The 14,229-nt window shown below is 47.2% G+C and overlaps 1 protein-coding gene across 1 annotated transcript in view; it reads left to right on the top strand.

Annotated features, from left to right (window-relative positions):
• VWF (von Willebrand factor) overlaps positions 1-14,229 on the top strand; it is a 220,778-nt gene that overhangs the window by 76,719 nt on the left and 129,830 nt on the right. Inside the window, 3 exon segments of the mRNA XM_064142874.1 lie at positions 3,295-3,345; positions 3,348-3,400; positions 13,951-14,089. Coding sequence (XP_063998944.1) covers positions 3,295-3,345; positions 3,348-3,400; positions 13,951-14,089 — 243 coding nt within the window.

Genomic DNA, 14,229 nt, shown 5'->3' with positions numbered 1-14,229 from the left:
AGGACAAGGGAGGTTATTCTTCCCCTGTACTCAACACTGGTCAGGCCACACCTTGAGTGCTGTGTCCAGTTCTGGCCTCCTCCATTCAGGAGAGATGTTGAGGTGCTGGAATGTGTCCAGAAAAGGGTGACAAAGCTGGTGAGGGGCCTGGAGCACAGCCCTGTGAGGAGAGGCTGAGGGAGCTGGGGGTGTGCAGCCTGGAGAAGAGGAGGCTCAGGGCTGACCTCATTATTGTCTACAACTCCCTGAAGGGAGGTTGTAGCCAGGTGGGTTGGTCTCTTCTGCCAGGCACTTAGCAACAGAACAAGGGGACACAATCTGAAGTTGTGCCAGGGGAGGTCTAGTTTGGATGTTAGGAGGAAGTTGTTGTCAGAGAGAGTGATTGGCATTGGAATGGGCTGCCCAGGGAGGTGGTGGAGGCACTGTCCCTGGAGGTATTCAAGTAAAGACTGGATGGGGCACTTAGTGCCATGGTCTAGTTGATTGGACAGAGCTGGGTGCTAGGTTGGCCTGGATGATCTTGAAGGTCTCTTCCAACCTGCTTGATTCTATGATAAGGAAAAAAAAAAAAGACAACCCCCTCTCCCCCCAAACAAAAAATACCCAACAAATAAACAAACAAAACCAAAACAACAATAAAAGGAAAGGGAAATATGAAATTAAATAGTTTAAAGGCATTAATTGGTTGTGGGGTTTGTTGTTTGGTTGGTTGGTTGATTCTTTGTAAAGGTGGTGCAAATGGTTTAATGTAGCCTGGGCTGCATCCAGAGGAGTGTGGGAAGCAGGGTAAGAAAAGGGATTCTGCTCCTTTGCTTTTCTGAGACTCCACCTAGAATATTGTCTCCAGCTTTGGTGTTCCCAGCATAAGGAGGACAGAGAGCTGGTGGAGAGAGTCCAGAGGAGGCCACAAGGGGCATCCAAGAGCTGGAGCACCTCGCCTAGGAGGACAGGCTAAGGGAGCTAGGGGTGTTCAGCACGGAGAAGACAAGACTCCAGGGGGACCTTAGAGTTGCCTTCCTGCACCTTAAGGGATCCTACAGGAAGACTGCAGAGGGACTTTTCGACAGGGTGTCTAGAGACAGGACAAGGGGGAATGGTTTGAAGCTGAGGCAGAGCAGAGTTAGACTGGAGCTTAGCAAGAAGTTCTTCAGTACAAGGGTGATGAGACTCTGGAATAGGCTGCCTGGTGAAGTTTTGGCTGCCTCCTCCAGCCTGTTGGGTGAGTCCTCGAGCAGCTGAGTCTAATTGGGAAGTGTCCCTGCCTATGGTGAGGAGGTTGGTGTAGATGAGCTCTAAGGTCCCTTCCAACCTGAGCCATTCCAAGATTCTGTGATCAGCAGGGAAAAAATGAAAAAGACAAGAAATGTATATGGAATATAATGATCTATTTCCAAGCAACAGAGCTCGGGAGAGCGGAATAATGTCTCAAGTGGACTGATATTTATCCTACCTTCTGAATAAATAGGGGAGAAGAATAAACAGGGATTTGAAAGAAAACAGTTACTGCTGTAATTTTCAGAAGCAAGGTTACGGAATGAAGGCTTCTGGGGAATTGTTCTCTGACAACAGATTCTAGATTTGCACTTAGGTTCTTCTGACTGTGTGGCTCCTCGTCTCTTCCTCGGGGTTTATGTTTCGGTTTTTAGCCCTGCGTCTGGCTGGCTTCCTGGTTTCAGTCTGGCTGTGAGAAGCAGGTGCTGCTCACTTCCTCTCCATATCTAGGTAGCCTTGTTTTGTCTTCACTACATCTCAAGTGCTGTCAAATTGTACTTTCTCATTGTGACATTCTTTTATAATCACACACACAGAACCTCAGAGTTTGAAAGAGACCTCCAGAGATCAGCGAGGTCAACCTCCCTGCCAAGGCAGGATCCCCTAGGGTAGTTCACACAGGCATGCACCCAGGTGGGTTTTGAAACTCTCTGGAGAAGGAGACTCCACAACCTCTCTGGGCAGCCTGTTCCAGGGCTCTGGCTCATTGTAAAGAAGTTTCTCCTCATGTTGAATTTGTATCCATTGCTCCTTGACGTACTGCTGCTGACTACCAAAAAGAGATTTGCCCTACCCACTTGACACTCACCACTCAGATATTCATACACATTGAACAGATCTCCTCTCAGTCTTCTCCACACTGAACAGCCCCAGGTTAATTGAATGAGATCTGGTTGTCTTTCTGGGCTGCAAGTGCTCACTGCTGGCTCATATTGAGCTTCTCATCCACCAGCACCCACAAGTCCCTCTCCTCAGGGCTGCTCTCCAGCTACTCGCTGCCCAGCCTGGATTTGTTTGGGATTGCCTCAACCCAGATGCAGTGTGTGTGGAAGTGCATGCATGCAGGATTGAGCCATGGGTTATCATCTTAAAACCTAGGGGAAGCTGCTTTGCCAAGAATAATACACAATTTCAATTACTAAAAACCCTATGAAGAGAGGCTGAGGGAGCTGGGGGTGTTTAGCCTGGAGAAGAGGAGGCTCAGGGCTGACCTCATTGCTGTCTACAACTACCTGAAGGGAGGTTGTAGCCAGGTGGGAGTTGGTCTCTTTTCCCAGGCAACCAGCAACAGAACAAGGGGACACAGAGTCAAGTTGTGCTTGAGGAAGTTGTTGGCAGAGAGAGTGATTGGCATTGGAATGGGCTGCCCGGGGAGGTGGTGGAGTCGCCATCCCTGAATGTGTTGAATAAAAGCCTTGATGAGGCACTTAGTGCCATAGTCTAGATGATTGGATAGGACTGGGTGCTAGGTTGGACTGGATGATCTTGGAGGTCTCTTCCAACCTGGTTGATCCTATGATTCAGTGAGTTCTAGATTGAGTGTACATTCAGACCTGGAGAAGAGCAGATTTAGACTGGATGCTAGAAACAAGTTTCTTTAGCATGAGGGTGCTGGAACACTGCAACAGGTTGCTCAGGGAAGCAGTCGAGGCCCCATCACTGGACGTATTCAAGGTAAGGCTGGACAAGTCTTTGGGCAACCTGCTCTAGTGGAGGATGTCCCTACTGAGTGCAGAGGGGGTTGGACTGGATGACCTTTGGAGGTCCCTTCAACCCAGATCATTCTGATTCTTTGATTCTATTGTCTCAGCAGTTTAAGCTGCTGTTCAGTCCCTGAAGCAAGACACCTGTTTCTATACCTAGTCTCAACATTAGGCAATGCTGTACCTTTCTTTAGGTAGTCTCAAATAATTTTCCTCTCTCCTTTCCTTCATTGTTTCTCCCTGTGTTTGTGGTGCTCGCTCCCCTGTGTGCTGGCACAGGCACAAGGAGCTGCATGCTGACAAAGTGTGTTTTGCCTAGGTGCGACATGAGAACAAGTGCGTTGCTCCCGAGAGGTGCCCCATGTTTTCACAGATGGAAGAGAGTATGCCAAGGGAGACATGGTGACTAATGACTGCAACACCTGGTGAGCCAATGGAACTGCATTTTCCTCTTTGATTTTTTGTTGTTGGTTTTTTGAGGTTTTTTTTTTTTTTTTCTCCAGGGCACACTAGCACATTTCTAACAAAGCCAAATGTGGTTTGCTTAACAGCTCTATTCTATACAAAGTTAAGTTTTGCAGTGCAGTAACGCACAGGTTGCACAGAGCAGTCTGATCCCTTTGCATGTCGTCTGAAGTGCACTATGTTGTGAGCTACACCTTGCAGATAGGTTGGAAGGGATCTTAGAGCTCTTCTTCTCCAATCTCCTCACCATGGGCAGGGACACCTTTTAACTAGACTCATCTGCTCAAGGACTCATCCAACCTGGGCTTCAATGCCTTCAGGCAGGGGGCAGCCACAACCTCCCCAGGCAGCTTATTCCAGAGTCTCATCACCCTTGTACTGAAGAACTTCTTTCTAAGCTCCAGTCTAACCCTGCTCTGCCTCAGCTTCAAACCATTCCCCCTTGTCCTGTCTCTAGACACCCTGTCGAAAAGTCCCTCTGCAGCCTTCCTGTAGGATCCCTTAAGGTGCAGGAAGGCAACTCTAAGGTCCCCCTGGAGTCTTGTCTTCTCCATGCTAAAAAACCCTAGCTCCCTTAGCCTGTCCTCCTAGGTGAGGTGCTCCAACGCTTGGATCTTCTTTTTGGCCCTCTTCTGGACTCACTCCAACAGCTCTGTGTCCTTACAGATTCTCTGTAGACACTGTGTAGTGGATTTATTTCTTGATTTTGTGACACAAGATATCACAGGAGCTCCTCTAGGGTAGGAGAACTGGAGCCTGCACTCTCTAGCTAAGTTTTGTGACCATGGTTTCCTTTTTTTTTTTTTGCCCTTCAAATCAATCCCTCTCAGCCAGAAGCATGCACCAGCAGAAGGGCTGTGATTTTTGCAGCTATAATGATGGGAGCTCTTCAGGAGACTATTAAAGAATCAGGCATAAATGGAATTGACTTCTTATACCTTAAATGTATGCTCTGTCCATCAATAACTTCAAATAAGAAGTAAAAAGAGAGAAAGAATAAGGAGTTGGTGATGTATTCTCAGAAGGAAAAAGTCCTCTGTGTCTTTTGTGCACATTCCTGTCTGTCTTGTTTGGCTCAAGAGAAAGTGATGGGCTGTAAAATTTAGAATCATAGGCTCATAGAATTAGTCAGGGTTGGAAGGGACCACAAGGATCATCTAGTTCCAACCCCTCTGCCATGGGCAGGGACACCCTACCCTAGAGCAGGCTGCCCACAGCCTCATCCAGCCTGGCCTTAAACATCTCCAGGGACAGGGCCTCAACCACCTCCCTGGGCAACCCATTCCAGGCTCTCATCACTCTCATGCTGAACAGCTTCCTCCTCACATCCAGTCTGAATCTCCCCACCTCCAGCTTTGCTCCATTCCCTCTAGTCCTGTCACTCCCTGAGAGCCTAAAATGTCCCCCTCCAGCTTTTTTGTATCCCCCCTTCAGATATTGGAAGGCCAAAGAATTTGGCATTTGCATTAATTGAAGTCCTCAGGACAATCTTAGGTTAGACATTAGGGCACTTGCTGCACTGGAAGTGCTCTGCTCTCCTTGTTTGCTTGTGAAGCCAATGGTGCCTATTTCTTGCAGAGATCCAAGAGTGCAAGGTATAGCACATCCAACCACTGGCAGTGTGGAAACTGTGTTCACTTTGATCTTGGACTTCAATATCTCTTCTGTTGAAATGTCCCTGCCCAGCTCTGTAGCATCTCCAAGATCATAGAAAGGTCTGGATAGGAAGGGACCTCCAAAGGTCATCCTGTCCAACCCCCTTGTAGTCAGCAGGGACAGCCTCCACTAGAGCAGGCTACTCACAGCCTTGTCCAGCCTAACTCTGAAGATCTTCAGAGATGGGGCTTCAACTACCTCCTTGTGCAACCTGTGGCAGTGTTCCGCCACCCTCATGCTAAAGAACTTGTTCCTCACATCCATGCTCTTCACCCATTTCAATCCATTCCCCTCATCCTGTCTCTGCAGGCCTTTGCAAACAGTTTCTCTGTAGCCTTCTTGCAGCCCCCTCCAGATACTGGCAGACTGCTATTAGGTGTCCCTGAAGCATTCCTTTCTCCAGGCTGAATAACCTCAGCTTGCCCTCATAGAAGAGGTGTTCCAGCCCTCAAGCTCATTTTCATTGTCCTCTTCTGGATCCACCTCATCAGGTCCATGTTCTTCCTCTGTTGAGGGCTCCAGAGCTGGATGAAATACTCCAAGCAAGGTTTTACCAATCATAACTCTGTTTCTTCATTCTCATAATCAACCTTTTGTTTCTGGCAATGCCATTGTAAGTGAGATTATAGAATGTTAGGGGTTGGATAGAGCCTCCACAGATCATCTAGTCCAACCCCCTGCCAGGGCAGGACCATAGAATCTAGCTCGGGTCACACAGGAACACATCACAGAATCACAGAATTTCTTATATTGGAAAAGATCTTCAAGCTCATCATTAGTTTCACACTGACAAGTCCTTGACTAAACCAAATCCATCAGCACAACATCTAAGCACTAGGAATCGCTATGCTTGGAAAGGAACACCAGAATTAGGCAGTCCAACCTGCATCCCAGCATCCTTCATCACTAGACCATAGCCTCAAGCACCACATCCACTCTCCTTTTGAACACCTCCAGGGATGGCAACTCCACCACCTCCCTGGGCAGCCTCTTCCAGTGCCAGTGACCACCTGCTCAGGAAAGAACTTCCTCCCAACATCCGACCTAAACCTCCCCTGACACAACTTGAGGCCATTTCCTCTTGTCCTATCATTACAGGAGAAGAGACCAGCTCCAGCCTCACCACAGCCTCCTTTTAGGTAGTTGTAGAAGTCAATAAGGCAGGGCTTGTAGACAGCAATAAGACAGAGACAGATCTCTCTGGGCAGCCTATTCCATTGCTCTGGGACCCTTACAGTAAAGAAGTTCTTCCTCACATTGAACTGGAACTTCTTGTGCTGTAGTTTATACCCATTACCCCTCCGCCTAGATGTCCTCTAACATATAAAATTTTCTTCGCTATCAGAGTCAAGAGCATCACAGATTCATTGGATAATCTGGGTTGGAAGGCACCAAGTAAACCCCCAGAATGTTAGAAATCATGCCTTTTGGGGGGTTTTGTGGTGGGGTGTTTTTTTTTTTTTCATTGATAAGAAATTGCTCTGATATTAGGTATTTTTCTTCACTGTGACATAGAATTGGAAATGAGATTCCTCCAAAACATGTTGCTAGGGTTGTTCTTTTGAATATCAAACTGAAAAGTTTCATGAGAGTTCCCAATAAAAAAGTTAAATGCCATTGAGAAAGCAGCATAGAAAATTTCCTCTTCTTTGAGAATTAAGAACTCAAAGTTTGCATTTTGGGGGTCACATCTTCCCTTTCTTTCGTGGTTTTGTTGTCAGTTTTTGTGCTGCTGCTGCAGGAGTTCTCATTCTCACTTGTTCGTAGCCAGATGTGAACACCTGCAAACGCAATATATGAGCCAGAGGTGTCAGATTTGGCCTTTGCATGCAACTGAACATGTGGGAGGCTCAGGAACAATGGAATGTCTCCAAGTCGAAGCCAGTGGCAAAGCTTTTGGTCTGCTCTCCTGTGGGAGTTCATTGTAGAGCTCAGTGAAAAATTCACACTAATATTTCTGACGCAGTTGAAGGCAGAAATTTGCTAATGTGGGTTTTGTTGCGGAGTGGACTTCAATCATCTGCCCATGCAAATCTTAGACTTGTCTTGCATGTTAGCAGAGATTTCATAGCAAGAGAGTGCCATAGGTCACACCTTCCCAGGATGTCATTCTGTGAACAAAACATGTTGTACAATATATTTGTGAGCAAGATTAAACCACCCTTCTGCTTGGGTTAAAGCATTGCTTGTGATGGTTTGGGTGTCACTTGTCCCCTCCCTCCCTCACTTGGGAAAATCACCCAGACTAGACTCACAGTATCACAGTATCATCAGGGTTGGAAGAGACCTCACAGATCATCAAGTCCAACCCTTTACCACAGAGCTCAAGGCTAGACCATGGCACCAAGTGCCACGTCCAATCCTGCCTTGAAGTGCCCCAGGGACGGCGACTCCACCACCTCCCCAGGCAGCCCATTCCAGTGTCCAATGACTCTCTCAGTGAAGAACTTTCTCCTCACCTCGAGCCTAAATTTCCCCTGGCGTAGCTTGAGGCTGTGTCCTCTCGTTCTGGCGCTGGCCACCTGAGAGAAGAGAGCAACCTCCCCCTGGCCACAACCACCCTTCAGGTAGTTGTAGACAGCAATAAGGTCACCTCTGAGCCTCCTCTTCTCCAGGCTAAACAATCCCAGCTCCCTCAGCCTCTCCTCGTAGGGCTTGTGCTTGAGGCCTCTCACCAGCCTTGTTGCCCTTCTCTGGACACACTCAAGCATCTCGATGTCCTTCCTAAACTGGGGGGCCCAGAACTGAACACAGTACTCAAGGTGTGGTCTAACCAGTGCAGAGTACAGGGGCAGAATGACCTCCCTGCTCCTGCTGACCACACCATTCCTGATGCAGGCCAGGATGCCACTGGCTCTCTTGGCCACCTGGGCACACTGCTGGCTCATGTTCAGGCGGGTATCAACCAGCACCCCCAGATCCCTTTCTGTTTGGCTGCTCTCCAGCCACTCCGATCCCAGCCTGTATCTCTGCATGGGGTTGTCGTGGCCAAAGTGCAGCACCCTGCACTTGGAGCTGTTGAATGCCATCCCATTGGATTCTGCCCATCTGTCCAGGCGGTCAAGGTCCAGTTGGAAGTTGAATGAAGCTTTATACTTACAGCTTAGCACAATATATAAGCAGATATTTACAATATCTACAGCTATAGTCAGAAATATACGAGTTGATAAGGTAATACAGAAACACAACAGCCCTCCCAGAAACCAGAGTCCCCAGAAGGGACTCCCAATCACCCTTCCACCTTCTCCCACTCCTCTACCTTACCCCAGAGTTTGTCTTATGTTCAAGGTGAGTTTGGAAGCTTGGCCAGGGGAGTTAGGAAGCAAATGGATTCGTCACACAGACAATAAGTTAGGTTAGAGAGAAGTACACCCCCAAAGACAGAGAGCAGACAACTGCCTTATCTGTGTTTGTGGTCTTGTTTTTATACATCTCAGCAGTAGCCATCACCATTGTTTCCTTTTCACAGCCTATCAGCTAATTCTTCTCACCAAAATATCCCATCTGGGCTCAAGTTAGCACGTTGCTATAGACAACTCAGTTCAGCATTCAGGTTTTCTGTGCTGAGCAATTTGATCTTGGAGAAAACACTTCAGGGTTGTGTGTAGTTTTGTTTTTAATCTCCGAGTTTTTACATCTGTAAAGCAGGGACAGAATTCCCCTTTCGCTGCCCTTAAGGAGCTCGATTAGAAAAATCCCTGGGGCAGTGATGGTGTCCATCTGCATTCACATAGCATTGAGAGGATAAATGTTCCCCCAACCTTAAACAAGATGCTTCTTATTACATTGTTATTATTAGATTAGACTTTTAGATATGGTGCTGCATAATATTCTAATTCCCCCAGATTAATAAGAAACAGAAGATTTTTATCCTTCATTGACTTTGTTACTTATGCTCATTCTCTTGCTGGTTAGTAAATCCTGATCGATTCTTATGGATGCCAAGGGAAGGATCTCCTTTTGTACCTGCAGCAAGGCTTTTGAGACTTCAGGATACCTCTGGAAAAGGACCAGAGGATGGAGTCTTTTATTAATCTTTATTTCCTTCTTAACGTGAGTGTATTTACAACCTTGAGCCTTATTTATGAATTCTTAGATTGCATTGGTGTGATGGTTTGGGTGTTCCCCACCCCCCCACACTTTAGAAATCACCCAGACTAGACTCAGTCGGCTCTGGAAATATGAATGAAGCTATTTATTTACAGCTAGCACAATATACAAGCAGGTATTTACAGTATATACAGTTATAGACAGAAATATACAAGGTAAAAGGTAATACAGAAACACAACAGCCCTCCCAGAAACCTGAGTCCCCAGGAGGGGCTCTCCACCACCCCTGCACCTTCTCCTTGCCCCTCTCAACCTTACCCCAGTCCCAAGGAAGAATGGAGGTTCAGCAAAGAGGTTAGGAAGCAAAGGTGGGTTAGTCCAAATGGAAGGTGCGGTTAGGGAGTAAGATGTTGCTCAGCCAGCAGCCCAAGGGAGAGTGAGAGAAAATGGCCAGAGTGTTATCTAATGTTTTCATTTTTCCTTCCCATACTCCTCAGCGAGAATGTGAGTGAAGTAGACATCACCACTGTTTTCCTTTCACAGCCTGTAATGTAGTTCTTCTTGCCAAAACATTCCTGCTAGCTTCAAACTAGCACAATTGGATTGGAAGAGACCCTCAGAGGTCACCTGTTTGTGGTGGTTTAGATGTTATCTGCCCCCCCACACTTTTGGAAATGCCCCAGCTAACTCAGACGGGCTCCAGGAATATAAATGAAAGCTATTTATTTACAGCAGCACAATATACAAGCAGCTATTTACAATATATACAATTATATACAGAAATATGCAAAGGAAAAGTAATACAGAAGCACAACTCCCCTCCCAGAAACCTGAGTCCCCAGGAGGGGTTCTCAAACCACCCCAACACCTCCCCCTGCCCCTCTCAACCTTACCCCCAATCCTGAGAAAGAATAGAGGTGCAGCCAAGAGGTTAAGGAGCAAGGTTAGTAGCAGTGAGGTTAAGGAGATGTGGCTTGGTCTGAAGGCAAAAGCAAAGTGAGAGCAAAATGGAGAATGTTATCTAATGTTTACTTCTTGTTCCCAGAGCTCTCAGAGAGACTGTGAGAGAAGAAGACACAACCATTGTTTTCCTTTTTCAGCCAATTATCTAGTTCTTTTCACCAAAACATTCTAGTCTGCTTCAAACTAGCACACTGTTCTAACCATCCTGAAGTCAGCAGGGATACTTCCAACTAAAGCAGGCTGTCCCTGGTCACCTTGAGTCTGATCTTGAATGCCTCCAGGGACAGGACCTCAACCACATCCCTTGGCAACTTGTTCCAGTATTTTCTGACTCTCATTGTGCAGAACTTCCTCCTGATATCCAGCTTAACTCTATCCTGCTCCAGTGTCAAACCATTGTCCCTCATCCAATCGCTGCAAGCCCTTCTGAAGAGTCCCCCTGCAGCCTCCCTGCTGGTACTCAAAGGCTGCTATTAGATCTCCCCGAAGACTTCTTTTCTCCAGGCTGAACAGCCCCAATTCTTTCAGCCTGCATTCATAGGCAAGGTGTTCCAGCCCTCTGATCATCTTTGTGGCCCTCCTCTGAACTTCCTCCATCAGATCTATGTCTCTCTTGTGGTGGGGGTCCTCTGGTTGGATGCAATGCTTTGGGTGAGGTCTCATCAGGGTAGAGTAGAGCGGCAGAATCCCCTCTCTCCATCTGTGGTCATGCTGCTTTTGATGCAGCCCGGGCTGTCATTGAACTTCTGGGCTGCAAGTGCACACTGTTGGTTCACATCCATCTTCTCAGCCCCCGGCACCCCCAAGTCCTTTTCTGCAGAGCTGCTCTCCATCTCCTCATTCCCCAGCCTATATTGATACCAAGGATTGCCCCAAACTAGATGCGTGACCTTACACTTTGCCTTATTGAACCTCCTGATGTTCTCCTCATCCCACACCTCCATGTCTCTTCCATCCTTTAGTCTTACTAAGGTCCCATATGAGACTAGAAGTTTATGATGTATTGCAGCAATGAAATGGAAAGCTATCAGAAGTTTAATAATGTTTGACACTGAATGTGACTGGTGGGGTTATGAAGGCCAAGAGCCCTTCTATTTTTGTGTTACAGCAATATAATCACACTGAAACCAACTGAGTTACAGGAGATAAGGAACTTAGCTACCTCTGCAGTTTCTAGATCTACTCAGAAGACGGTCATGATGTGGAGTTGGGTTTTTTTTTTGGGTGTGTTCTGGTTTGTAAAATAAACAATAGCCCAACATAACAAAGAAAGAGAAGGCAAAAGGGATGCAGAAGAGATGAAACTGAGATCCAAAATGTTGCTAGGTTTACGGTACAGCTACTACAGCAACATGGATGTAATGGTACCCAGCCCTCAACCCTGTGTCTGACTGCTCTTCAGCATTCCCTTCCCTCTGGAAAACAAGGCAGCAGCTTGTTTTACTCTGCATGTCAGGATGTCCCCTGTTTGTGTGTGTGTGTGGTTGTTATTTCTTGCATATTATGAGCTTGTGGTGAAGTCTAGGAGTCATCCTTGGAACTATCACTTTCAAGACATACAGGCAGGGAGCCACTGGTGTATCTCCCATCATGATCAGGAATCCTGTCACATCTACTGTCACATAAACATAGATTTATCACAGAAACATCCAGGTGAAAGGGACCCTCAGGATCACCAAGTCCAACCTACAACCCTACTCTACAAGATTCACCTTAAACCATAACCCTAAGCAGCACATCCAAATGACCTTTAAACACATTCAGGGTGGGTGACTCCACCACCTCCCTGGGCAGCTCATTCCAGTGTCTGAACACTCTCTCCATGAAAAAGCATTTTCCTAATGTCAAGCTAAACCTTCTCAAGTCTCATTTTGAGGCCTTTCCCCTTTGTGCTGTCTCCAGTTACCTGTGAGAAGAGACCTGCAGCAGCCTCTCCACAACGTCCCTTCAGGTAGAATCATAGAATCAACCAGGTTGGAAGAGACCTCCAAGATCATCCAGTCCAACCTAGCACCCAGCCCTAGCCAGTCAACTAGGCCATGGCACTAAGTGCCGTAAGACCTCCAGGAATGGTGCCTCCACCACCTGAAGGCTTGGCAAGCACATCTGCCAACTCCCTCAGCACCCTTGGGTTCAGTTCATCCAGCCCCACAGACTTGTGTACATCTAAGTGACCACTTCTTTATTTCATGTGATCTGATTCCCTTCCCAGACTCATACTTTCCAAGGGTGGGTGCCCAGGGCATTGCTGGATCCAGTGCTAAAGACCAAAGAAAAGTGGGCATTGAGCATCTCAGCTTTCACCTCAGCTGAGAACATTTCCTATCTCTGTGTTGCCAAACAACAGTTCTCCTGTAGGGCAAAAGTTCTGACATATCTGAGGATCATAGCATGGTCTGGGTTGGAATGCACCTCCAAAGGTCATCCAGTCCAACCCCCTGCAGTCAGCAGGGACATCCTCCATGAGAACAGGTTGCCCAGAGCTTTGTCCAGCCTCACCTTAAATATCTCCTGGGATGAGGCCTCAACTGCCTCCCTGAGCAACCTGTTGCAGTGTTCCAGCATCCCTATGCTAAAGAACTTGTTCCTAACATCCAATCTAAATCTGCTCTGTTCTCATTTCAAACCATTGCCCTAATCCTGTCTCTGCAGGCCTTTGCAAACAGTCCTTCAGCAGCCTTCTTGCAGCCTCCTTCATTGACTGGAAGGCTGCTCTGAAGTCTGCCTGGATGGACAGCAGCACAGAAACCTTCAGGGAGTGGTAGCTGATGTCTGGATCAAGACAGAGGATGAACAATCACAGGATTTTAGAGGTTGGAAGGAGCCTCTGAAGATCATAGTGTCTAATCCTACTGCCAGAGGAGGACCATAGAATCTAGTGGAGGTCGTACAGGAACACATCCAGACAGGTCTTCAAAGTGTCCAGAGAAGGAGACTCCACAACCTCTCTGGGCAGCCGTTCTTCCTCATGTTGAGGTGGAACTTCCTATACTGTAGTTTCTGTCCCTTGCCCTTGTTCTATCCCAGGGCACAAGTGAGCAGAGACTGTCCCTCTCCCTTCCTGACCTGACCTGCCCTTCAGCCATTTATAGACATTTATTAGATCCTCTCTCAGTCTTCTCTTCCCCAGACCAAACATCACAGAATCACAGAATTTCTTAGGTTGGAAAAGCCCTTCAAGCTCATAGAGTCCAATCATTAGTTTCACACTGACAAGTCCTTGACTAAACCAAATCCATCAGCACAACATCTAAGCACTAGGAATCGCTGTGGTTGGAAAGGAACACCAGAATTAGGCAGTCCAACCTGCATCCCAGCATCCTTCATCCCAGCATCCTTCATCACTAGACCATAGCCTCAAGCACCACATCCACTCTCCTTTTGAACACCTCCAGGGATGGCAACTCCACCACCTCCCTGGGCAGCCTCTTCCAGTGCCTGACCACCTGCTCAGGAAAGAACTTCCTCCCAACATCCTACCTAAACCTCCCCTGACACAACTTGAGGCCATTTCCTCTTGTCCTATCAGTAGTAATTTGGGAGAATAGATCAGCTCCAGCCTCACTACAACCTCCTTGTAGGTAGTTGTAGACAGCAACAAGGTCCCCTCTCAGCCTCCTCTTCTCCAGACTCAGCAACCCCAGTTGCTCATCTTTCGTCTGCAATTGGTTATTCTCTGACCCAGGCCCAACAGAAAGGTAAAACAGTAGCTCAACACCACTTGTGTGTCTTTTGGAGAGTCTAGACCATGAACTGGAGATGGACACTTATCCCCTTTATTGCATATTGCATTGTCTAGAAGAAATGGTAACTGTCACTAACTTTTTTTTTCCTGTTCCAGTGTGTGTCATGGTCGAAAGTGGGAATGCACCCAGAATGCCTGTGATGGCACCTGTACAGTTATTGGCACTGCTCATTATATGACCTTTGATGGGCTGAAATACAAGTTTCCAGGAAACTGTCAATATGTGCTAGTTCAGGTAAGAACTCCTCAAATGCAGAAGTTGTCTGCTAATATCATAGAACCATAGCATGTCAGGGGCTGGAGGGCACCTTGAAAGGTCATCTGGTCCAGCTCCCTTGCCAGAGGTGGGCACTCATCAGGGCAGAATAGAGGGTC

The sequence above is a fragment of the Pogoniulus pusillus genome, chromosome 4 (assembly GCF_015220805.1).
Source record: "Pogoniulus pusillus isolate bPogPus1 chromosome 4, bPogPus1.pri, whole genome shotgun sequence".
Taxonomy (NCBI): domain Eukaryota; kingdom Metazoa; phylum Chordata; class Aves; order Piciformes; family Lybiidae; genus Pogoniulus; species Pogoniulus pusillus.
This window is presented reverse-complemented; position numbering and strand designations above follow the sequence as displayed.